This window comes from Spermophilus citellus (genome assembly GCF_964194105.1).
Source record: "Spermophilus citellus genome assembly, chromosome: 10".
In the NCBI taxonomy this organism is placed as follows: domain Eukaryota; kingdom Metazoa; phylum Chordata; class Mammalia; order Rodentia; family Sciuridae; genus Spermophilus; species Spermophilus citellus.
The window spans coordinates 82,617,194-82,641,631 of NC_138197.1; the positions used below are offsets into that span (position 1 = coordinate 82,617,194).

General features: G+C 33.1%; 1 protein-coding gene across 5 annotated transcripts in view; it reads left to right on the plus strand.

The window, feature by feature from the left end:
* The window catches only part of USP15 (ubiquitin specific peptidase 15), a 115,910-nt gene that overhangs the window by 13,919 nt on the left and 77,553 nt on the right, over positions 1 to 24,438 (plus strand). For 3 of the 5 annotated variants that reach the window (XM_081309955.1, XM_081309956.1, XM_081309960.1), the window contains exons 2-4: positions 12,292 to 12,419; positions 18,833 to 18,963; positions 23,729 to 23,855. In XM_081309955.1, the coding sequence (XP_081166081.1) occupies positions 12,292 to 12,419; positions 18,833 to 18,963; positions 23,729 to 23,855 (386 nt within the window). Of the gene's footprint in view, positions 1 to 12,291; positions 12,420 to 18,832; positions 18,964 to 22,919; positions 23,027 to 23,136; positions 23,335 to 23,728; positions 23,856 to 24,438 lie in introns of those variants that run through there. The other 2 variants (XM_081309957.1, XM_081309958.1) reach the window with 2 other exon arrangements.

Here is a 24,438-nt window from a genome sequence, read left to right on the forward strand (position 1 = left end):
TATATCTTCTTTATAAAAAGAACTCTGTCATAATGAGGGAAAGTTGTATATGATTTTTTATAGTATCTGTTTTCTATTTAAGTCTTTCTAAATTAATGAAATTTAATCCATTTTGTCCCACCATCCCATATATGAAACACCTATAAAAATTTAATATAGTATATAGTAGATATATAATATATAATGTAATTATATAATATATTTATATAATAAGAATATAACTATAAATTATAATAATGTTAACTGTATTGATATTATATATATGCTCTAGATTTTAATTTCCAACCTCTTTTAATGTACCTATATCAGTTGTATTGAAATATTCCCAGAATAGGAAAGTTGAAAATTAATGGGTTTAAATGAGTGTTAACTTTTTTGAGGGCACATTGAAGTAGGAAGACCTATTTATTGTACTAGATTGGGAAGTAAATGAGAGTTGAGGAAGAAGATTGTAAGACCAAGTCAGAAAAACGAGAACAGAGGAGAAAATGAGTATGTGAGTTTAAAGATGGTGTTGAAATATGCTGAGTGGGAATAGTCAGAAGAAGGAGAAAGAGGGGGGATAGGAGCTGTCTGTGGAGAAAGTTTCCAAAGAGGCAGAAGGAAATTGGATCCAAAGCAAAGAAGCAAAAATTTTTGGCCTGGGATTTAAGAAGAATTATATTGTCCACCAATATATAAGGGAATCTCTTGAGATTAATGTGTGGTACCGTGGAGTTATACAAAAAAATCAAGGTTTGCTTTCTTGTATGGAAGACAACAAGGTAACAAGATTGTTGAAGTTAGAGATTAGTGAAGATTCAAAAAATTATTGGGAATGACGGAGATTATGCCATAGTCAGACAGGAGGATTGCAGGTAGTCTTTAAAGGACTTGATAGATTGAAAACTATAGATTTTTAGAACACATGAGATTTTCTTTAATAATTTTGAGCCCAGAATAGTATTGATATCATATTTTCATGTTGATGTACTAGTACGGAAGAATCAAGATAAATGACCACTGAATTGTTACCCACTGAAATGGGGAAATGATGGTGATTAAGCCACAAAGGTCTTAATCATAAATGAAATGATGTTCTTGATTATATGTTAGTATATTGACTTCATAACTTTTTATGTGTTTCAGTAGTATACAGAAGTATTTCACCTTTGATCTCATCTGTGAAGCACAGACTCCTGTATAGAAAATTAAAATTAGTCTCTTAGTCACAAAAAAGTTAATTATTACTTGCATTTTGGACTATTCTAGATGTTTACATATTAATAATTAAAATTAATCTTTAAATTTTAGATGATTGTAAGCTATAGTCTATTGTAATATTTGCTCCTAAAGTTTGATCAGCTTCAAGTCAGTAAACATGTCAATTTTAGGATTTTTCTATTGTTTATAGTTTTCCAAGATATCAGGAATAGTAATCTCTACTTTATATGCTTCTCCTTTGTTATGAGCAGTCACTCCATTTTTATTTTTCTGGCTTATTTACTGGTTGTTCTAGTTATCAAAAGGAAATAATTTCTCACGACTGAATATTCTGATAAATTAAAAAATGATCACAAATGAATCATACTTTTCTAGTGACAATTCTTCAAGCCTCATAGGGATTTTTTTTGTTACAATCTAATACAAGTTCATCTGTTTAGAAAACAATAAAAATATAAAAGATAACATAAATTCTTAATGTCTTTCAAAGTAAATAGTTGTAAGCCAAAGTGATATAAATTTTATTAAATTTACTGTATTTTTGATCCCAACTAAAAAGAAAGCTAATCTGCTATTTATAATTGTTTTTCTTGCTTTTCTGCTTAAAATTTCATCTAATTGTCATTTAACCCTATCAGTTTTGGTGGCCTTAGGATTATTCATAGTTTATAGTACGTGTGATTGTACATATGTGCCGTCACTTCGTGTGCATATAAACTTATTATTGACATTAAACAGAAAAGTTTATTCATTCTTAATTGTAATATTTTATGAAGACAGAAGAATATAAAGAAAAATACAATAAAACACTTGTATATTAGTTTAAAAATGAAGTATTATAAATACAGTTGAATCTCCCTATATGTTTCCCTAATCTCATTCCCTTCCTTTCTTGCTGAGGAAGCCATTATTCTGAAACTGAATTTTATAATTCTCTTTATTTATACTTTACTACTTATGCATTCATTTATAAATAATATGTAGTATCTTTTAAATTTTCACGTAGTTGTACTCGTCTCATATACTTGTATTGCATGTACAATTTTACAGCTTCCTTTTTTCATTCAACATTGTATTTTTTTTGGATTTTTTTCTCATGTTATATGTAGTTGTAGTTCTTACTTCAGTTTTTATTTAGTATTTCATGGTATGAATAATGCATATTAGATTTTTCCAGTTTTCATTCTTATATATTATGGTGCAGTAAATATTATTATAGTTTTATTCTTGTAAATGTGTGCAAAAGTTCTGTAGGGGTAGAATGTAACAATATCAAAACATGATTGTATGGAATGCATATCTTCATCTTTAATAGATCTTGCCAAATTGCTTTCCAAAGTGAGGGTTCTTGCGTAACCCATGAGCCCACCTACTGGCAGTATAAAAATTCCTGTTAGTACACATCTTCTACACGTTTAATAACATATGTGCATATATGTGCATCTCTTTCAGATATTAATTTGCATTTTCCCCATTGCTAATGAGGCTGAGCACCTTCTCTGGTGTAGAGAACATTCTGATTAGGTAGATGTTTGAGATGTGTTTGTGCATTCCTATGAAGCTCAGTACAGATGGGTAATTTTCTGTGTTTACATAGTATTTGAGGTAGAGTTAGGACTAGGATAATGCACCAAGGCGATATTCATTCTCAGGGTCTCTAGACCTTTTACTTGCCTCACCTAATCCGGCCTTGCTTGTGAATTAAATAGTGCTTAAGCACACAATGTTCATTGTAATTCAAATTATTCCCTAATATATCTGTTTTTATTGTGTTAATACTTGGTACAAGAGCTACACTCCATTTTTACATCATTGTTAACTATAGGCACAATGTTATACAATAAATCTTTGGGGCTTATTCATCTTGCATTACTAAAACTTTATATCCATTGAACAGCAACTTATTTCTTCATCACCCCCGCCCCCCCAAGTTCCTTCCCTATTCTGCAACCTACCATTCCACTCTGAGATTTGAGAGTAAGACTATATTAGATGCCTCATATAAGTAGAATCATGTATATTTGTATTTTTATGACTGGTTTATTTCATTTAGCATAATGTATTCCAGGTCCATCCACATTGCTATATATACGGGATTTCCTTCTTTTTTCAGACTAAATACTGTTGCATCATATATATGTGCCTCATTTTTCTATATCCATTCATCTATAGGTAGAATTTTTAGTTCATTTTCCTCTATTGGCTATTGTAAAAAATGCTGCAGTGAACATGGAAGTGTGTATATGTCTTCCAGATCTTGATTTTAATTATTTTGGATGTTTTGTTTTTTGTTTTATGAGGAACCTCCACTTGTTTTCCATAGCTAATGCACCATTTTACATTCCTACCAAGAGAACAAGAATTCCAGTTTCTCTACATACCACCAACAGTTGTTAACCTTTGCTTTTTTAATAATAGCTATCCTAACAGGTGAGACAAACCTCATTGTGGTTTCCATTTATTTAATATAACAATTGCATTCTAACACATTCAAGTTTTCAAAACAAGCATTAGAGCAGAGCTGACTGCATGTATAAAGTAGAGCTGTAATTTGTTTTTTCCCATGTACGTGGTTCGTTGTCTCAGTAGTTTTTAATTTGTTTTAATTAGTTATACATGACAGTAGAATGCATTTATGTACTTTGATATATCATACGTAGATGGGATATAATTTCTCATTTTTCTGAGTGTAAATGTTGCAGAATCATATTAGTCATGTATGTGTGTGTGTGTGTGTGTGTGTGTGTGTATATATATATATATATATATATATACACACATACAGTAAAAATGTCTGTTTCATTTTACTATCTTTCCTATGCCCACATCCCCTTCTCTCCCCTCCCATCACTTCCCTCTGTCTAATCTAAGGTAATGGTGTTCTTCCCTAGTGCCACCCACCCCATCCACCCCACCCCCAGCGCCTTATTGTGTATTAACATCCGCATATTAGAGAAAACATTTGGCCTTTGGTTTTGTGGGATTGGCTTATTTTGCCTCAGCATGATATTCTCTAACTCCAGCCATTACTGGCAAATGCCGTAATTTTAGTCTTCCTTAAAACTTAGTAATATTCTCATTGAGTAGGTGAACTGAGCTGCTATAAACATTGTGGCTGTGTCACTATAGTATGCTGATTTTAAGTCCTTTGGATAACTGGATCAAATGGTGGTTCCATTCCCAGTTTTCCGAGGAATCTCCATACTGCTTTCCATGGTTGTACCAATTTGCAGTCCCACCAGCAATGTATGAGCGTACCTTTTTCATCACATCCTCGCCAACATTTATTGTTACCTGTATTCTTGACGATTGCCATTCTGACAGGAATGAGATTAAATCTTAGAGTAGTTTTGATTTGCATTTCTTTAATTGCTAGAGATGTTGAACACTTTTTCATATATTGATTGATTGATTGCCAGCCCATGTTTTTTGATTTATGAGTTTAGGCCTTAACATTCAAGGTTATTATGGAGATGAGATTTATATTCCCTGTCATTTTGATTTATTTTTGGTTTTTGATTTGTCTTAGTTTCTCATTAGGTTGAATATCCCTTTAGTGTAGATCCTTCCTTTTCTGTTTTTCACTTTTTTTTTTTTTCACTTCATCCTCATGGAATATTTTGTTGAGAATGCTTTGTAGTGTAGACTTTCTAGTTGTGAATTCTTTTAATTTTTGTTTATCATGGAATGTTTTAATTTCAGTTTAAAATATGAAACTTAATTTTTCTGACATAAAATTCTTGGTTGGCATCTGTTTTCTTTTAGAGCTTGAAATATATTATTCTAGGACCTCCTAGCTTTGAGGGTCTGGGTTGAGAAATCAGTTAAGAGCCAAATTGATTTCCCCCTATAAGTACTTTGATTGTTTTCTCCCCCAGCCTTTAAGATTTTATCTTTATCCTGTTTTAGTCATTCTCATTATAATGTGTGTTGGTGTGGGTCTGCTGTGATTTTGTTTGGGGTCCTGTAAGCCTCTTGTATTTGGTCTTCCATTCCGTTCTTTTGGTTTTGGGAAAATGCTGCTATTATATAATTGAAAAGATTGTACATTCCTTTGGTTTGTATCTCTGGTCCTTCATCTATCCCAATAACTCTTAAATTTGGTCTTTTCATGTTATCCCATAATTCTTGGATGTTCTGTTCATGGTTTCTTCTCTGTGTTCTCAACTCTGCTTTCAAGATTACATATTTTGTCTTCATTGTCTGAAGTTCTGTTTTCCAAGTGGTCTAGTCTGTTGATTATGCATTCTATTGAATTTATAATTTGGTTTACTGATTCTTTCATTTTGAGAATTTCTGCTTGGGTTTTTTTTTTTTTTTTTTTTTTTCACGATCTCTCTTTATTCAAGAGGTCTTTCACTTCCTGTATTTTTTCTTTGATTTTATTCCTTATACTATCCTTTACTTCTCATATCAGTTTAACTATGTACAATCTGAACTCCTTCTTAGACATTTCTTCTACTGTGTTATCAGTAGCTTCTGTTGTTGAAGCATCATGGTTTGTTTGGGATGCTTAATTCCCTTGTTTTTTTTTAATGTTGTTAGTGTGTTTTCCCATCTAAAAGTATGGATCAAAGGCAGGATAAATTCTACCCTGTAGCCCTATAGTGTCCCTGAAGGTTTCCATCACCTCACCTTTACTGGTAAGACCAATATCAACAGCACCCAGTGTACACAATATATAGCCTTAAACCTGATAGCTCCCACTAAAGCCTCTACTGCTTTCTCACGTTAAACCAAAATGATGAGTTCAATAACTATCCACAGTATAAACAGAATATTTGTTAAAACGATTTACAATTTCAAATGGTGGATGAGAAAATAGGCAGTGTAGTATGCAATATTCACGAGGGAGCAAGAGAGAAGTTAGAAGTAAAAATTCACAGGAAGAGTGGAAGAGGAGTTGACAAAGATTGGCTGTTGGTTGGAGAAAAATTGGAAAGAAAATCCAAGAAAATAGACGAGAGAGGAAGAATACAAACAAAGAGAAAATATTAAAGACAGAAGAATATAACAAGAATGCAAAACACCCTTCATATATCATTGTCCTCCACACACTGATGCATAAAAAAAATCCTGTTCCAAATATGGTAGAGAGATTAGTGAATCAAAAAATAAAGTAAATCTTGCTGGAAAGTCGAACCTCTCTGTCAGTGTTTAGCAGTTTCTCAGACCTGTCTCTGACATCTCTCAGGATCACCAAACTCAGATCAACCCTTGCAAACCCAGTCTCTATACCACCAATCTGTTCTTCAGATACCTCAGGCTTGGCCATGCTGCAGTCCCAAGATCTCAGTGTTGCTCCTACTTGCAGAGAGACCACCAGGGATATACTCATGCAAAGGAGCAACCCTGAGATGCAGCAGCAAGACAGGGGCCACCAGCACTCTCAGGAGGAAGACCCCAGGCTGCTCCAAACCCACAGACACCCCCACACTGGACTTGTAGGTCCCAGATGGAGTCCCCAGACAGAGGCTGGTTAAGGTAAACCTACTGTCACCCAGGCCCCAGGCCCTGGCTGGTGTCCCAAAATGGGTGCAGCCATGAGCTCTCTCCTGAAGCAGCATGAGTCTCTCCTGAAGCAGTCCTCTAGGCCATGGTAGCAGTGTTTGTGGCAGGAGGCAGCAGGTCATCAGTAGCTGCAACTGCAGGTGTGGGGGCAGCATCACCAGGTGATCTCTGGGGGTCAGCAGCAGTGTCAGCTTCAGTTGCATCCGGAGCAGCGGTTTCTTCCATGACAGCAGCACCCAGAAAGAAGACCTCCAGGTGACCTCAGGTTGGAAGCAGTGGAATCAGAGGCCCAGCAATGGCGGTAGTGGTGCAGGTGGTGGTTGTTTGACAGGAGACTTCCAGTTCAATGGCAGTGACCATGGAGGTAGTGTCAGAATTCGAGTCCGAGGTGACCAAGGCTGTGCCCAGTGAAAAGACCTCGACAGCCCAGGAAGACCTCCAGGCAACCTCAGTCTGACAGCAGCAATGGCAGTAGCAGTGCAGGCCTGTCTCAGTATTTTTTAATAGAGGTAGTTCTTCTTTCCCCACTAATCTGTAATGATGCTTTTGAGATCTATCATGTCTTCACATATATGCAAGTCTAGTTCTTATTTCTTTGTGCTTTTTCACTGGTCTTTTTCTGCTTCTGTGTATGCCAATATCACATTTTCTTAATCACAAGCTCTTGTACTTTGTAACCTTTGATATGTTAATTTCTGTGGGCTTGTGTGCTCCACCTATGAAATTATGATAATAGTACCTAAATCATTGGGTAATTAAGGAATAAGTGAAACAATATATTGAAGTGCTGAGAAGTTTGCAGGAATAAAACTCAAACTTTTATTATTAAAACTAATTTTTATAACCTAATAAAGAGTCTTGGTATGTAGTAGAGATTGCCATCTTCCAAACTCAGAGGAAGTAGGTAGAAGCTTAGAGAAGTAATCCCTGAGAATGTGTCATTTAGGCTGATTTGTGAAAGTCTGTAGGAATTAGCTAAAAGAAAAAGTCTTGGCCCATTCAAGCTCCTATAACAAAGTATCAAGAAGAGACTTTAAGAAACAACAGGGAGTTATTTCTCATAGCTGTGGAAGGCTGATAAATCCAAGATGGCAAAATGCTGACACATTCAGAATGTGGTGAGGGCCCACTTTCTGCTTCATAGGTCTTCTTCATAGGGTGGATGGAATGAGGTATCTCTCTGAGACTTTTTTTTATGAAAACACAAATCTCATTCAAGAGAGCTCTACTCAGGCTAGGATTGTGTCTCAGCGGTAGTATGCTCACCTAGCACATGCGAGGCCCTGGATTTGATCCTCAGCACGACATAAAAATAAATAAAATGAAGGTATTGTAACCAACTACAACTAAAAAATAAATATTAAAAGAGAGAGAGAGCTCTGCTCTTATTACCTTATCATCTCCTAATATCTTGGGAGTTAAGACTTTAACATACAGATTTTAGCAGGAGGACCCAAACTTTCATGCTATTTGTGTTTTGTGTTTGGGGAAAAGGGAGAGTATTTTAGGCAAAAGGAGCCATGAGCCAGAAAACAGTGTGTTGAAGAACTGAAAGAAGGCTCTTTCTTATAGCAGGAACTTAGCACAAAGAAAAGTGGTTCCAGCTGCAACTGAAGGAGTAGGTAGGGGCAGATCACCCAAAACCTTTGAAGCAATGTTAAGAATTTTATAACTATTCAAAATGAAACACAGAAGCAAAAATTTGGTTTGTCCAGACCCCAAAGGCATACTGAGTGCTATTGAGAAGGTATAAATTCAGCTTTGTTCATTTATTTATAATCTTTGTGATTCTGTTTTGTTGAGACTATTGAGATTTTAGCAGATTTCATAGATTGAGGGGTAGAGTTTTTATGGGACAACAAATTTACAGAGATCTTGAAATATAATTTTTTAAATTTACTTGTCTACTTCATCTAATCTTATCTTACTTGTGTATACCTGATAAGATTTCCATGGTTTTGTTTTTGTTTTGTTTTTTTAAATAGATGCCTCTATTATTTCTGTTTCTCTCATGTTTCATTTCCACAGAATGTAATAGAATATAATGCCCATTTTCAAGTGAAGGTAGTACTGAATGCAACTCAATATCATTAAATGAGAAAGTAATACTTTACACTTCATATCATTATAGAGAAAGTCACTTCAAGAATCTAGGAAAGAGAGCTGATCTACTGATGTTGTGACAGCAGATAAATACTGCCAATTCCAAACCTCCAGTATAACTGTAAAGGATTCATTAAATACTTTGGAGATAAGATCCCATCTTTAAGAAATATCTCTTAAGTAAATATACATTGAATTTTGATACTATTCCACAAATAGTTTGCAACATAAGGTTTGGAAATGACATTTGTAATTATAGTAGTAACATTATCTCAAGTCTATTTCTATTTTTCAAGCATGTGACATTAGCTATTTAAGAAAATGAACTGGGAAATCTGTGTTTCCATTTTAAATGCAAAAGTCAGTATTTAAGAAAATTAACTACCCTCCAACAGCTTTTCATACAAGTACACCAAATCATAACGGAACAGATTAATCTGTCCTTTCAAACTACTTTTATAAGCTAGTTCTGGGTATGGTGCTACAAACCTTTATCCCAGCATTTGGGAGACCAAGTGAGAAGGATCGCAAGTTTAAGGCCAGTCTCACAGTTTAGCAAGGCCCCAAGCAACTTAGTGACTCAGTAGTTAAGTTACAAAAAAAAAAAAAAAAAAAGGAAAAGGAAAAGCTACCCTAATTTTGTTCAGTAAGGGGAAAAACATTAAATGCAGAAAAATTTCACACACTCAACAATTAATCATGGTAGTCTACACAAATGTTAAGTAGAGAGGAACTTCTCAAACTTATTTAAGAAAACAAAAAAACAGGCTAGGGTTGTAGCTCAGTGATGGAGCGCTTGCCTAGCACATGTAAGGCACTGGGTTTGATCCTCAGCACCACATAAAAATAAATCAGTAGGGCTGGGGTTGTGGCTCAGTGTAGAGCACTTGCTTAGCATGCATGAAGCACTGGGTTTGATCCCCAGCACCACATAAAAAAGCTAAATAAATGAAATAAAGATATTGTGTCCATCTACAACTAAAAATGTTTTTTATAAACCTACAGCAAAAATTATCTTACCTAATGTGAAACTTTAGATATTACTATTAACGTTATTACAAAAATGTCTTGTCTTCCTCTATATTATTTTTGAAGTTCTAGTCAGTGATTAGACAAGGAAAGCAGAAGTAGAATTAGAAAGAAAAAGGGAATACACATTGTTATAACAAAATGACTTTTTATAGAAAAATTCAAGGAAATGTACAATCAAATAGAGCTATTAATAGGGATGCTGGTGTCTGTTTTATTTTTATTTACTATTTTAAAGATTAATAACTTTAAAAAAATTAATCATTTGTTGGAACAACACTGTGCCCATCAACTGATGAATGGGTAAAGAAAATGTGGTACATATTCACAGTGGTGGAGTACTTTTGAGCTATTAGAAAAAGGATAAAATCCTGTCATTTGCAACAACATGGGTGGAACCACAGATAATTTTGTTAAGTAAAATAAGCTGGGTATAGAAAGGTAAATACCACATGATTTCATTCATGTGAAATCTAAAACAAGTTTTAATTTCATAAAAGTTGAAAGTAGAATGGTAGTCAAGGTGGCTGGGAAAGGAAGAGTTGGGGAGAGATTGTTCAGCATGTAGTAAATTATAGTTAGGAAGTAAGAAGTTTTAGTGTGCTGTTGCCCTAGGGTGACTATAGATAATATACTGTGTATGTCAAAAGCTAGAAGAAGGGCTGGGGTTGTGGCTCAGTGGTAGAGTGCTTGCCTAGCATGTGTGAGGCACTGGGTTTGATCCTCAGAACCACATGGAAATAAATTGTGTTCATCTGCAACTAAAAAATTTTTTTAAAAAGCTACAAGAAAAGATCTTGAATGTTTTCACTATGAAGAAATGATAAATGTTTGAAAAGATGTTTACCCTGATTTTAACATTACACAGTGTATACTTGTGTCAGAGTGTCACATGTCATGCCACAAATATGTAGTATTTTTATGCATCAACTACAAAGTTGTAAAATGTAACGATTAAAAAAGTAAAATTCACGTAGCAGAAATACTGAGGTTCCTAAGAATAAATTCAACAACTTAAGATCTTTATGGGGAAAAAATAATAACATTTATTGAAAGATGTTAAATCGTACCTAAATAATGGGGAGAGATTCTGTGCCTATGGATCAGAAGGCTTATCATTGTAAAGAAGCCAATTCTCCCAAATTAATCTGTCAGTTTAATGCAGTTTCAGTTGAAACTAATCAACTGATTATAAAATTCATGGGGAAAACATGTATTTAAATTTCAGGGAAGGACGAAGTCTAAAAATGTTTTAGTGAGTTGATTTATTTTTTCTTGTTTTGAAGAAATGATAAATGTTTGAAAAGATGTTTACCCTGATTTTAACGTTACACAGTGTATACTTTTTTTCAGTAGTAGGTATTGAACCCAGACCTTGCACATGCTAGGCAAGTAGCATACCACAGATAGGGAGTAATTTTCAACCAAGTATGATTTATTTCATTAAAATTTTTTTTTCCAAACATGATTTTAGAAAACAGTGTTTTCTCAAGACTTAGTGCCTCATTTCCTTTTTCAACAAATCTTAAGTTCCACAATTCTTCCAGTTGCATAACTCTGACAGTGGATTTGGAATACTGGTACATAGATAATTCTGCATATTCACTTTCAGGAAGTTAAAATGCTTATGAATATTCTTGAAGAATTATGGGGTTTTGCTACTTGGGTGCCTTTGCTTTAGTTATTTTCAGACATAATTGTGGAGTTTTATTCCTATAGTGTTGTATGTGATAAGCCCAGAAGCATTAGGATGATGATCTCCTGAAAAAATCTGTATTATTACACACATGAGCTATAAACATTTCAGAAACCTTCACTTTTGCTTTTCTTTGCAGCTGAACCCAGTTAAATATGAGGAAAATGCCCCAGCAGATTTTACTGCTGTATAAGAACAGTCAGGGATAATATTGTTACTAATATTTTTTGTTAGTAAAAAAAAAAACCTTATTTTTAATATTTTTTAAGTTTAATTATAATTATTCTGATCAACTTTGCAAGCTCTTAATAACAAGGTTTTCCTTCCCTCAAAAAAAGCAAAACACATTAAAGTATATGAAATACTGTATAAGTTTCTGGAAAAGAGCCATTTTTTAATATTTCTTTTTTACCACATTGAATTTTAAAACTATGTTGATTGATTCTTATAATTATTTGAACTTTTGTTTAATAAGTATTTTCATGAATACCTATTACTTGCATCTTTGTAAAATGACATTTTCATGTCAATACCTATCCTCAAATAGCATAGAATAATAGAAATAATACTTATACAGATATAAATGAAGTATTTTTCTTCCAAATGCTGAGTGGTATTACAGTAATTCTCAGTAATCCTTTGAGATAGGCTTGTTCTTTAATACAAAATGAAATATCAAAAATAGATAGCTCTTCTGCTGTTCTTGTGTTTCCAGGTATTTTCCTAAACCAATTTCTTTTCTTTTCTAGGTACCTAGTCGATAGTCGCTGGTTCAAACAGTGGAAAAAATATGTTGGCTTTGACAGTTGGGACAAATACCAGATGGGAGATCAAAATGTATATCCTGGACCCATTGATAACTCTGGACTTCTCAAAGGTCATTATTTTCTTCATTAAGTTGTAAATGTGTTAAATTGCAATATGGAAATGTCAATGACTATAATATGGGAATGTAAATAAATGAACAAATTAGAACTCTCTTTTTGTATTACAGAGTTGACCTAATGAGCTCAGATTATTCTATGATAATTAGTTACTGTTATGTATTATGACAAATTTTGTTTTTCATTAAGGTTTATTGTTCAAACCTTGAAGTGAAGAATGTAAATTATAAAGCACAGTGTTATTTAATGTTTCAGGAAAATGATATATATCACATGTATTTTTCCTATAGTATAGGAAACTTTTTTTTTTTTTAAGTTGAGAGAACCAGTATATGTTTACCTTCTTTGATTTTTGCATTATCCTTCTACACCCTCACCACTTGCCAGCCCCTCTGTATCTCATTACATTTAAAGGGAGTGAAACGTAAGTACCAGAACTTCTATTTCTGGCCAAAATGAAGAAACTTCAAACTTACCCTTCTGACAAAAAATAAATGAGATAGTGATTCTCAGAACACTGGTTATCAAGTACCTAAAAACAGTGATCCCTGAGAGATGTAAATATCAGGTGAGTTAATTACTTTCAGCTTTCTATATTGAAAATTTCCAGGAGGCAGCACAGAAAGGAGAAACCCAATAAGACTCTCGAAGTATCCCTTAGTTAAAGAGACAAAATTTGAGTTCAGGAAGACCAGGGAAGAATGACCATCTCTAAGAGAGAGACCTAGAGATCTGCAGAGGATCTATCTTCTGTCTTTTAACTGACTATTGATCTGCATATGTGTATGAGGAAGCTGTTAAGGCCAGGAAAAGAACCATCCAAAAGAATCTGAGGGAACACTCAGTCAGGACTTAGGACCAAAATCAATGGTATGCCCAGCAGCCGTGAAAAACGTAATAATTCACAGTGTAAACTACTGAGAACAGTTTTATCCTTACAGTTGGGTGAAATTAATTTTCTTGCACTGCTAAACTGAAAGCATCAAACTGTTTCCAAGTAACTTAAGCAAATTTTTGGATAAAAGAATATTTATGGTAATACAAAAATATCCAGCATATAATATAATATTTATAATATCTTGGATTCAACCAAATATTTCCCAGTGTGCAAAGAAGCAGGAAAATATGACCCACAGTGAGAAGAAATATCTTAAAAAACAAAACAACCAAAAAAATGCCTCACTCCAAAAAGTGGACAAAAAACAGATGAGACAAGTGCAAAACAAATAAAGGTCATAGATTTAAACACAGTTCTGTGAATGATCACACTGATTGTAAACAATCTAATTAAAGGTAGGGACCATAAGATTAGATTAAAAAGTTAAGACCTAAAAGAAAAAAGTCAGAAAAAAAAAATGTGCCATGCTGATAAGACTGACCTCCAACAACTGTCTGGTATAATCCTCTGCCCTTTGAATAGATGGAACTTGTAAATAGGATATCACTCCCATGATTGATCATAAGGCAGAGGGGAGATTATCCCAAGTGAGCTTTATCTAATCACATATGCTCTTAAAAGCAGAGAATTTTTTTCTGGTTGTGTCAGAAGTAGTTAAATTCAAAGCAAAAAAAAAAAAGAGTGCATCATTGCTGGTCTGTAGGAACAAGACAGCCAGCAAAGAAATGGTGATCTCAAACATGCAACCATGAGTAAATGAATTCTGTCAACAACCTGAATGGGTTTGAAGACAGAATTTTTCCCAGCGCCTTTAGATAAGAGCCTAAACACAGGTGACAATCTTGACTTCAGCTTCATGAAACCTTAAGGACAGAGCCCACCTAAACTTGAGCCCACCTGAACTGCTGACCCACAGAACTGTGAGTGTTGTTTTAAACCACTGTGGTAATTTATTATGAAGCAGTAAAAAATTAATGCTTATGCTAACACTATCAAAAGAAAACTGAAATGGCCATATTAATACCAAATAGTAAGTTTCAGAACAATGCTCACTTCATAATGCTGAATGGGATGGGACAATTCATCAAGAGACTTATTTATCCCTAATATCTACCTTCCTAAGGGCATAATTTAAATAATATGATGAGGAGTGATATCAATAATATAGTAGAATAGAAAGGTTCCATCCCTTGTTCCCCGACAGAAACACTGATTTAATAGTGGCATATGGACCAGAACACCTTTATGGGAAAACCAGATCCAGTAAAGTTACAATACTCCAGATGAGCATAAAACTGAAAACAAACATTGAAACAGGAAAGAAGAATAATTTTATTTTATTTACATGGACTCTTCCTCCAAGCTGGCCTGTTAGAACAAGAGAGAGACTGTGTTGGTGCAGGACATCTTCCTTTGGGGGAAAGAAAAAGGAAAGTTCAGGTTTAACATCCCACTTTTCAGTGTGCTGCCCAGGAGAATAGTTCTGATACCTGATGGCAGTTAACAAAAGAAAAGGTGTGGGTGGTTGCTACAGTCAGAAGTCTCTGTGAGGTTGAGAGAAGGCTTAGAACCTGAGTCTTCTCCCAGGAAAGGAAAAGAGTGGAGCATCCTGCCACTTAGTTCAGTAGCTACAGGGCTAGTTTCTGCTTGTTTCACTATGCCTGACTGACCTAGCATAGTTTGGATTCCAGAAGTTAAGAACAAAGCAAAATGAGTCAGTAACTTGCTTCAGGTGTGATAGCTCTACAATGTTGGGAGAATATGCAGAACATTCCCTGGGGATTACCCCCTAGGGAAAAGGAATGGAGTATGCCTTTATATTATTTTGACCTGTGGTATGGTAGTCAGTTATCAGAGGGAGGAAGAGATTATGGGTTCATAGAATAAAAAGAAATCAATGAATAGTTACAATTAGGAATTTACATATTCTGGTACAGAAAAGACATATCCAGAGAAAAAGTTCTCACTGATCCCTGACGGTATTTTCCTGTCAAAGCTAATCCATAAAGACTAAGAAGGGGTGGTTGGCTTTTTTTTTTTTTTTTTTTTTTTTTTTTTTAGTTACACAAACACCAAATGCAAAACTACAAGGAATATAAAGAATCAGGGAAGCTTGTACAGTGGTACATACTTGTAATCCCAGTGACTCTGGAGGCTGAGGCAGGAAGATTACGAGTTCAGTTTACCAAGACCCTCAGGACTTAATGATACCTGTCTCAAAATAAAAAACAAAACAAAGCTGGGGATGTGACTCAGTAGTTAAACAACCCTAAATTCAATCCTTGATACCCCTGCCACACCACACACAACACATTTAAAAAAAGAAAAGGCATCATGGAAAAATGACAAAGAAGCAAAGTAAATTTCCAGAATTGGAGATCTGCATGGCAGAATCTAAAGCAGTTGTCTAGAAGAAGTGCAGTGAGTTGCAGAGAACAAACAACAGAGTTAGGAAAATGAAAATATCAACCAAGAGATAGAAATTATAAAGAAGAACCAAACTAATTTTAAAGCTGAATGATAAAATAACTGAAATATTCGATAGAGATCTTCAAAGACAGACTTAATCCAGTAGAAAAATTGACAAACTTGAAGACTTATCATTTAAAATTATTCCACCAGAGAAACAAAAAGAATGAAAAAGTAAAGAAAACCTGAGGAATTTATGGGACACCATCAAGCAAACTAATATATGCATTATAGCAATTTCTGAAGGAGGAAGAAAAGAGAATCTGGGAAGGAAAATAAATATACAGATCTTAAATCCCAAAGAAAAATTGAGTAATGCTGACTGACCTAGCATAGTTTGGATTTCAGAAGTTAAGAACAAAGCAAAAGGAGTCAGTAACTTGCTTGTTTCAGCTTGACTCGGTTGACATTATAGAACATGCCACTGAAAAATAGCAGAATAAAAGTTTTTTTCAGGTATATATGCAGAATATTTACGAAGATAGACTGTATTCTGGGCCATAAAACCTGTCTCAGTAAAGTTAAAAGCATTCAAATCATACAAAATTTATGTTCTCTTACCACAATGGAATAAAACTCACTTTGAAGAAAACGTACAGCACAGTGGGAAAGGTAGGCAAATGATTCAAACAAATGCTTTACCAAACAAGGGTTAAAGTTTTAAAAAAGCACATACAAAGATGCTCAGCCTCATTATTATTAAAGGAATGAAAATTAAAACCACAACAAGGGAGCCTGGAGATATAGCTCAGTAGTAGAGTGCCTGCCTAGCATGCTTGAGTCCTTGGGTTTGATCCTCAGCACCACAAAACAAATGCACAATATGGTACTACTACACATGTATTAATATGACCAGAATTTAAAAGACTAACCCTTACAAAATGTTGACAACAATAAAAAGCAAGTGAAATTCCAAGTTAAACATACATTTACCATAGTATGCATTCATTCTATTCAGGCATTTACCCAAGTGAAATAAAAGCATTTATCTGTATGAAAAATTGTACATGAATGTTCACACAGTGTTATTTGTAATTTAAAAAATTGTGAACAGTTTCAAATGCCTATCAACACTTGGATAAACAAATGATAGTATATCCATATAATGAAATCCTACTTAGCACTTAGGAAAGAATGAACTGTTGATAGGTAATAATATGGATGATCTAAAAATAATAACAACTTGACAAAAAGCAAAAACAGGTCATATTGTTTTTATGTATGATTCTAGAAAACGCAAGTTAGTCTGAGTTGTAAAACAGATCAGTTTTCTTAGGACAGATGGGCAGGAAGAAGAAATGATAAAGAGCCACAAACTTGGGGTTAAGAGAGATTTTCATAATTTTGCTAGTGGTGATGATTTCACACTTATTTTGATAACGTCAAAACTTACCAAACTATTTTTTAAATGTATAGTATATTGTATTGCAGTTATATATCAGTATACAGAGACACAGCAAATATCAGTTCTGTATTTAGTTTAAATGTGTTCTCTCCTGAACATGAGTTGATTATTTTATTTTATTAGATATGAATTACTTATTAGATTCTGGCACATAATTTTAAAACTTTCTAAGTTTTTTTCAAGGCAGTGTATTATAATGCTGTGTAAATTGGTATTCAGTAAACAAATTTATATTTTAATTGAGTCTCTGCAGTTTTCTCTGTGTGTGATTTTTATCATCCCTAAATCTACATCCCTGAATTTATTTTCTAATTAAAATGGAGATACCTTCTTCATACTGTTACTTTGAAAATTAACTGAGATAACTTGATTTTCTGTAAGAAAGCATTTTATAGTATCTGTATAAAAAAACATTTTACAGTATATGTAGTTTCCTATAATTACTTTGGGCAAATTACTCAATATCCCTGAGTATATATTCTAATCTTTAATATTAGAGATATCTCTCTTATAGGGCTGTTTTGAAATTGACAGATATTTCCTTTTTGAGTGGTAGTATGTCTCATAGTACATGATGTCTAGTGAGACTATATTTCTTTTACCTTCAGAGAGTTTTTGGAAATGTATTATAAAATCTTCTCATCAACAAAATAAAATCTTTTCATCAACCAAATAAATGATTAAATAAAAACTGAGCTAAAAAATTAATACTTGGTTTATATCTGCTCTTGAAATTCATAAGATTCAGAGTTTTCTCAAAGTTTAGAAATGTTGTGACTACAGATTAATTCTGAGTAAGTGACATTCTGTTTATATCTTCATTTTTCTTGCTTGTTGATTCAATCATTAGACCTTATTAGGTCTAATACACTTTTATTATTGAAATGCTGCCAAGAACAGTATTGCCCCCCATATCTATTAATTAAGACTAATTCAGAATAAGAAAATCTCCTTTAAGTTAGCTAAAACCCAGTGAGTTATTTCTGTACTTTAGAAATTCAAATGACCAATTAATAAATGAGTCCCAGATTAGGACTGTGAGGTAGCTACAGTTTAGGAAATTGCTTCTAGATTTGGCTGCCCTGCATTTAATTTTTTGTTTTAACTAAAAAATTGAAAGTAGATCACAACATTGGAAGCATGTCAGAATAACTCACCATTTTAGATCTTGGGAAGAACCTGAGCCTTCTGGGATAATGAGACGGTTCACAAGATACCTCTTTGTGATTTCTATTATAGTTCATAGCCCATTTGTCTTGGAATCATTGTAAAAGGTTATTGTTTCTGAATTTCCTTCATTCGTTAATGATAAAATGAACCACGTGGAGATTCTTTGATGCTCAAAATATTACATTCTTCTTTCAGGTGTCTTGGCTAATAATTATGTGAGTATATTTTAAAGCCTAATGGATGAAAAATTACATTTTTAGAAAACTGACTAATCATACACATTGAAAACTTTTCAAGCAACAGTGGAATTTGAACTGCTCCAGTGCTTTTTTTTGGAGTTCTCTCTTTTATATACTTCAAAGTAGTCTTCATGAGTCTAAATAATGTTTGATATGTATAATCAGAATACTAGGGTAAAAAACTATTGCTTTGTTTATGTATTGAGTTTATTTTTCATTTCACAGATGGTGATGCCCAGTCACTTAAGGAACATCTTATTGATGAATTGGATTACATACTGTTGCCAACTGAGGGCTGGAATAAACTTGTCAGCTGGTACACATTGATGGAAGGTCAGGAGCCAATAGCACGAAAGGTACATCTGAGAATAACTTAATTATTAGTTTTCTTAAATAATTCACATTTTATTGTTTTTTTAATATGTATTTTTTAGTTGTAGTTGGACACAATGCCTTTATTTTGTTAATTTTTTTATGTGGTGCTGAGGATTGAACACAGGGCCTCACACATGCTAGATGAGCACTGTACTACTGAGCCACAACCGCAGCCCACACATCTTATTGTTAATATAATGAACTATGAAGCCTCATCACTTACTCTGGCAAAAAGGTCTAGCAAAATGTTAGTCTACATTGTATTATAAAAATGATACAACAGCTAACACATAGAAAGTATATATATATTCACTGTTCTAAGGACATTACTTTTTAAATAAATAATCCTTATGGAAAACTCTGTAAGTAATATTCCTACTTTATTGGTAAGGGAATGAAGACCAAAAGTTAGAAGGGGCCAGGGTAGAAAGTACACCAGTATACAAACTCAGGCAGCCTAACTCCATTTTCTGTACTGCACTACTTTTTTTTTTTGCAAATAAAAATCTTCCAATTTAAAAATGTAGATTTTTTTGTATCTTTTTAAAAATTATTTATATATATATATATATATATATAAATAAAAAATATATTTTTTTTGGGGGGGGGTACTGGTGATTGAACCAGAAGTGTTACCTAATGAGGCACATCCTCAGTGCTTAGGTCTTTGCTAAATCACTTAGTCTGGCTTTGAACTTGGGATCTTCCTGCCTCAGCCTCCCAAGCCTCTGGGATTACAGGCATGTACCACCACACCCAGCTTCATATCTTTATTTTAAAGTTTCATAATTGTAGTCCAGAAATATTAAAAATTTCCAATTTTCCTTTTTTTGCAACTAATGAGAGTCATGAAATTGAGGTTATTCCTATATTAGAATACCAGATACTCAAGATAAATTAGCTAACCTTACATTTATATTGATAATTTATATAGATAGAGATTAGTCTAGGTGCTTTATCATTCCTGGAGAATTGAGTGTTTTGACCAATTGAAAGATTGCCTATTTAGCTGTGTAACCATTCTAAAAGAACTTATTTCCCAGGTTAAAGGAAAATCTGTGATCAAAATATCTTCAAATGTATTAAACTATATTATTTTTTTCCTTATACATGTATCATATTATACCCTACAAATTTTTACTGTGGTACCAGGTCACCTAACAGTTTCATTGCCATTACTCTTTTTTATTCTTATTTTCATTACTCTCTTTTATTGTTAATTTTTTGGAGTGATAAAATTGACATCTTTGGCCATTACTCTTTAAAAGAGGCCTTACTGATATTTCTTAAAATTTGTTTGATAAGCAAATTAAAGTGAGAAAAAATAAAATAATAAATTTTAAAAATACATAAGTAAAAGGAAAGAAATTTTAGAAGTCTATTAGAAGACCCTACTTTTATTTTTAATAAGGTGACTGGAATTCCCTGGACCTGAAAAATAGTTTTCAAACTTTAATTTGCACAAAACTGCTTGAGCCCTTATTAAAGATGAATCTTCCCCCAAAATTGAATCACTAAATGTAGGAATTGACATTTTTATTATACCCATGTGACTGATGCAGGTGAACTTCACTTGAAGTAAACAGACAGCCCTTGTAGAGTAGAAAGTTCAACTTGGAATTATAGAATGATTACTTAAAGAATCTAGAGTTTGTAATAGCCTTAGTTATTATGCAGAAACAAAGTTACACATCTTCTCAGGCCTCAAATAATCTCTGAAATGTTTCACTTAGAAATTTGGACACTTAATTTTAATAACAAGCTACTATGAAAACATATAAACAAGAAATACACTAGGACCAAAATCCAAGAAAAACAATAAGCAATAGAAACAGACCCATAAGAAATCCAATTAATGGAGTTATTAGAAACTTTAAACTACATGTGTTATGCTCAAAAAACAGGCAATAATTGAAAAGTAGGGTAAGATTAACAACCAGATGTAATTCTAAAACTGAAAATATGAAAAAATATTGAACTTAGTATTTGGATATTATGCTAAGTAAATGAGAATTTGTAGACTAAATGATAATGTCAGTGGACCATATACAATCTAGAAATTAGGCAAAAGAATGGAAAATTTAGACAAAAGTAAAGAATACATGGAATACAGTGAATTAGTTTAACACACAAGAAATGCTGTGAATCCAACCTGAGAATATATTAACAAAATCGTACCTAATAAAAAATGTTGAAAATGTAGAAATATAATTCCTAACAGTAGCAACTCCAGAAATGAAAGGGAAAGGAGCCATTTTCAGACAAATATAAACTGATAGAATTTTTTTATCAGCAGACATGTAGTAAATATTGTGAATAAATGTTAGTATGGATTGTTTAAAACATTAATAATTTATTATGAAGTTGAAAATATATATAAAACTATGTAACTTATAGAAGTTTCTAAAATGACCCCCTATATTCTTCAACTCCTCATATCTACATCTTTGGGTCCCCTTCCGTGTTGTATGATTCATTTTATAATTATTAATGACTATAATATTGTGACCATTGGTATATAGAGAACCAATGGTATATTACTTCAAGATTCGGTTATAAAAGACACTGCAGCTTACATCTTGAGTGTGCATGCACTTTAGTTCTCATATCTCACTTGGGGGAATTCAACTGCTTATGGCAAGGTCACTCAGAAAACCTATGGTGAGTTACTGAGATCTGTGCTAATAAAGAGGAAGGAGGCCTAAGTTGTAAGCTTGGAAGTGGATTGTCTGGGCCTAGTTGAGTTTTCAGATGATTAAAGCCCCCGCCCACAGTTTTTACAGCAACCTCCTGAGAGATCCCAAACCAGATCAACCCAGCTAAACTGCTCCCAGATTCTTGACCCTTAGAAGTGACATGAGCAAATGTTGCTGGATTAATCTGCTAAGTCTCAAGGCAGTTTTTTATGCAGCAAAAGATAACTGATATTGATTTTGGTACCTAGGTGTAGGGTGCAAAAATTGAAATGTGATGACTTTGGAGGTGAGCAGTGTAGGTAGAAGCTATAAGACTTTATGAATATTAATGAAAACCTAAAGGGCCTTGAATACTGTGAGAATTTTAGACAGAGCATTGAACTCAGGGGTGCTCTACCACTACATCCCCAGCCCTTTATATTTTTATTTTGAGATAAGGTTTCACTAAGTTCCCCTGGCTGGCCTTGAACTTGGTGACCTCCTGCTTCAAATTCTGAAGTTGCTGGGATTAAAAGTATGAGCTACCATGCCCAGCTGCTTTTATAGATTTTCCAATGACTTTCTGACAATTCAATGACTAGGTTCTTTTCAGAAAAAATATCTATTAGTATTCTGAAAATTGATTCTCAATTAAAAACAAAAAATAAAAACCTGTGCTTATTTGTAAAATATATTCCTCAGTGTAATTCCTAATGAGGGGTTTTCTTATTTTTTATTTATCCTATTTCTCTCTTTTTTTTTTTGTTTTTGTTTTTTAAATATAAATGAGGCCTGCAGTTTACCTCAGTTTTAGCAATCCAAAAATGTTTAGTAAGTAATACTATTTTAGGATTTTACTCAGATATTGAGTCCCAGAGCCAAAATTTCTGTTTGATAAGAATCAAATATGATTCCTAGTTTTTCTCTGCTTAAATATAGCTACCAGTAGTCTTATAAAATTATTAATTTTATAAAATAATAATTTATTAATTTTATAAAATGAATTAAGTTTATTAACAGAGGGAGAGATGTAGGCCATAATCTGTTTTAGAAATTTGTAACATAATTAACAGAATTTAATATGACAGTGTAAAAATTCATATTAGATTATACAATAAATAATAGCTAAGCTCTTTTAATTTTTTGAGCTGAAAACAGATTCCCTGAAAGTGAAAAATGAATTTGTAAGTCACATATTGAATTGATGTCAGCTTGTGAGTACATCTAAGTTATTTTGGAGCCTCCCTTTCACCATATTTGTCTAATGTATCACATATCAGGCCTATTACTATTTTCAGAAACAGTATTCATGACTGAAATCCTACAGTTAACCTTTAGAAGATCAAAAGGAATTATACTTATTTAAAAGGTGACCCTAATATATAAATATTTTCTCTCTTTATACTTTATTGCTTGCATGTGTGACAGCTTCTTTTTTTAAAAAAAATCAATTGCATAGAATTACTAAGCATGCATGTAAAGGTCAAAGAAAGTCATTTTAGAATGAAACTAACATATCAGTTACAGAGCAATGGCAGAGTATTTTGGCAGCAGTAATTTTGAGTTACCATTTTAAAATATTTATTTTAACATACAGAGTGATAATATAGCAGTTGTTTAAATTGTATAAAACTTTTTAAAGGTTTTCTGTTTGGGGATTACTACTAAAAGCTAGATGTATGTTTGTGTCTTTAATCAGAGGTGCATTTGTATACTAACACGTATTACCTAGAGAAAAAAATACATGCAGTCATTTTGGGTAAACTTTCTAATCATAAAAACTAAATGTATTCACTGTTTATAGTGTACCAAAGTTTCTTTATAAACCAGTAGGCTGCCTTTCCCAATGTTTTAAATCATAATTATTCATATTTTGCTAAAATTTCCCAAAATGTGTTTTTTAACTTTCAGCTATAACAGTATCTTTTGTTTTATATTGACAAGTTTTAATAGTTAATTTATTTCCATTAGATATCTGCAGCTTGTTTCTAAAGCCTTTTTAGAGAAATATATTGCTTTAAGAATGAAATATTTTGATATAGGTGAAACTGATTTGTTCCCATTCTTTTAGGTGGTTGAACAGGGTATGTTTGTGAAGCACTGCAAAGTGGAAGTGTACCTCACAGAACTGAAGCTCTGTGAAAATGGAAACATGAACAATGTTGTAACTCGAAGATTTAGCAAAGCTGACACAATAGGTAATGCAAGATCCTATCTCTTTTTTTTTTTTTTTAAGTTGTTGATTCTTTATTTTGCTTATTTATATGTGGTGCTGGGAATCTACTGCAGTGCCTCATGTGTACAAGGCAAGCGTTCTACTGCTGAGTTACAATTCCAGCCCCAAGATCCTATCTCTTTTTAAACCATTGCTATTAGATATTTAGTTATAATTCTCTTTTTATATGCAACTAGAATGATAACCATTTTAAAGGCTTATTCATAAACATCACAGATTCCTAACCTTGACACGATATATCTTAGCTTAGAGATGAATTATTTATTATTTCTTACTCTTGTTTTCCATTTGTTTAATGAGCTTAACATTTGTGTCACTTTGCTTAACATTTGTCACTTTGCTTTAAAAAAATCATATGGTTATTTTTTTAATTTAGTACTTAAAAATATATGTCATGTCTTCTATAAAATGTAAATTAAGGTAGAACTTTAAATAAAAATTTGGTTAAGTAGCAGTGAAAATGGCAATGGCCTATTTCCATTTTTCTCTCAATTTATTTTGTATTCTAAATACAATTTAGTAGTTAAAGCAACAGGCTTAACATT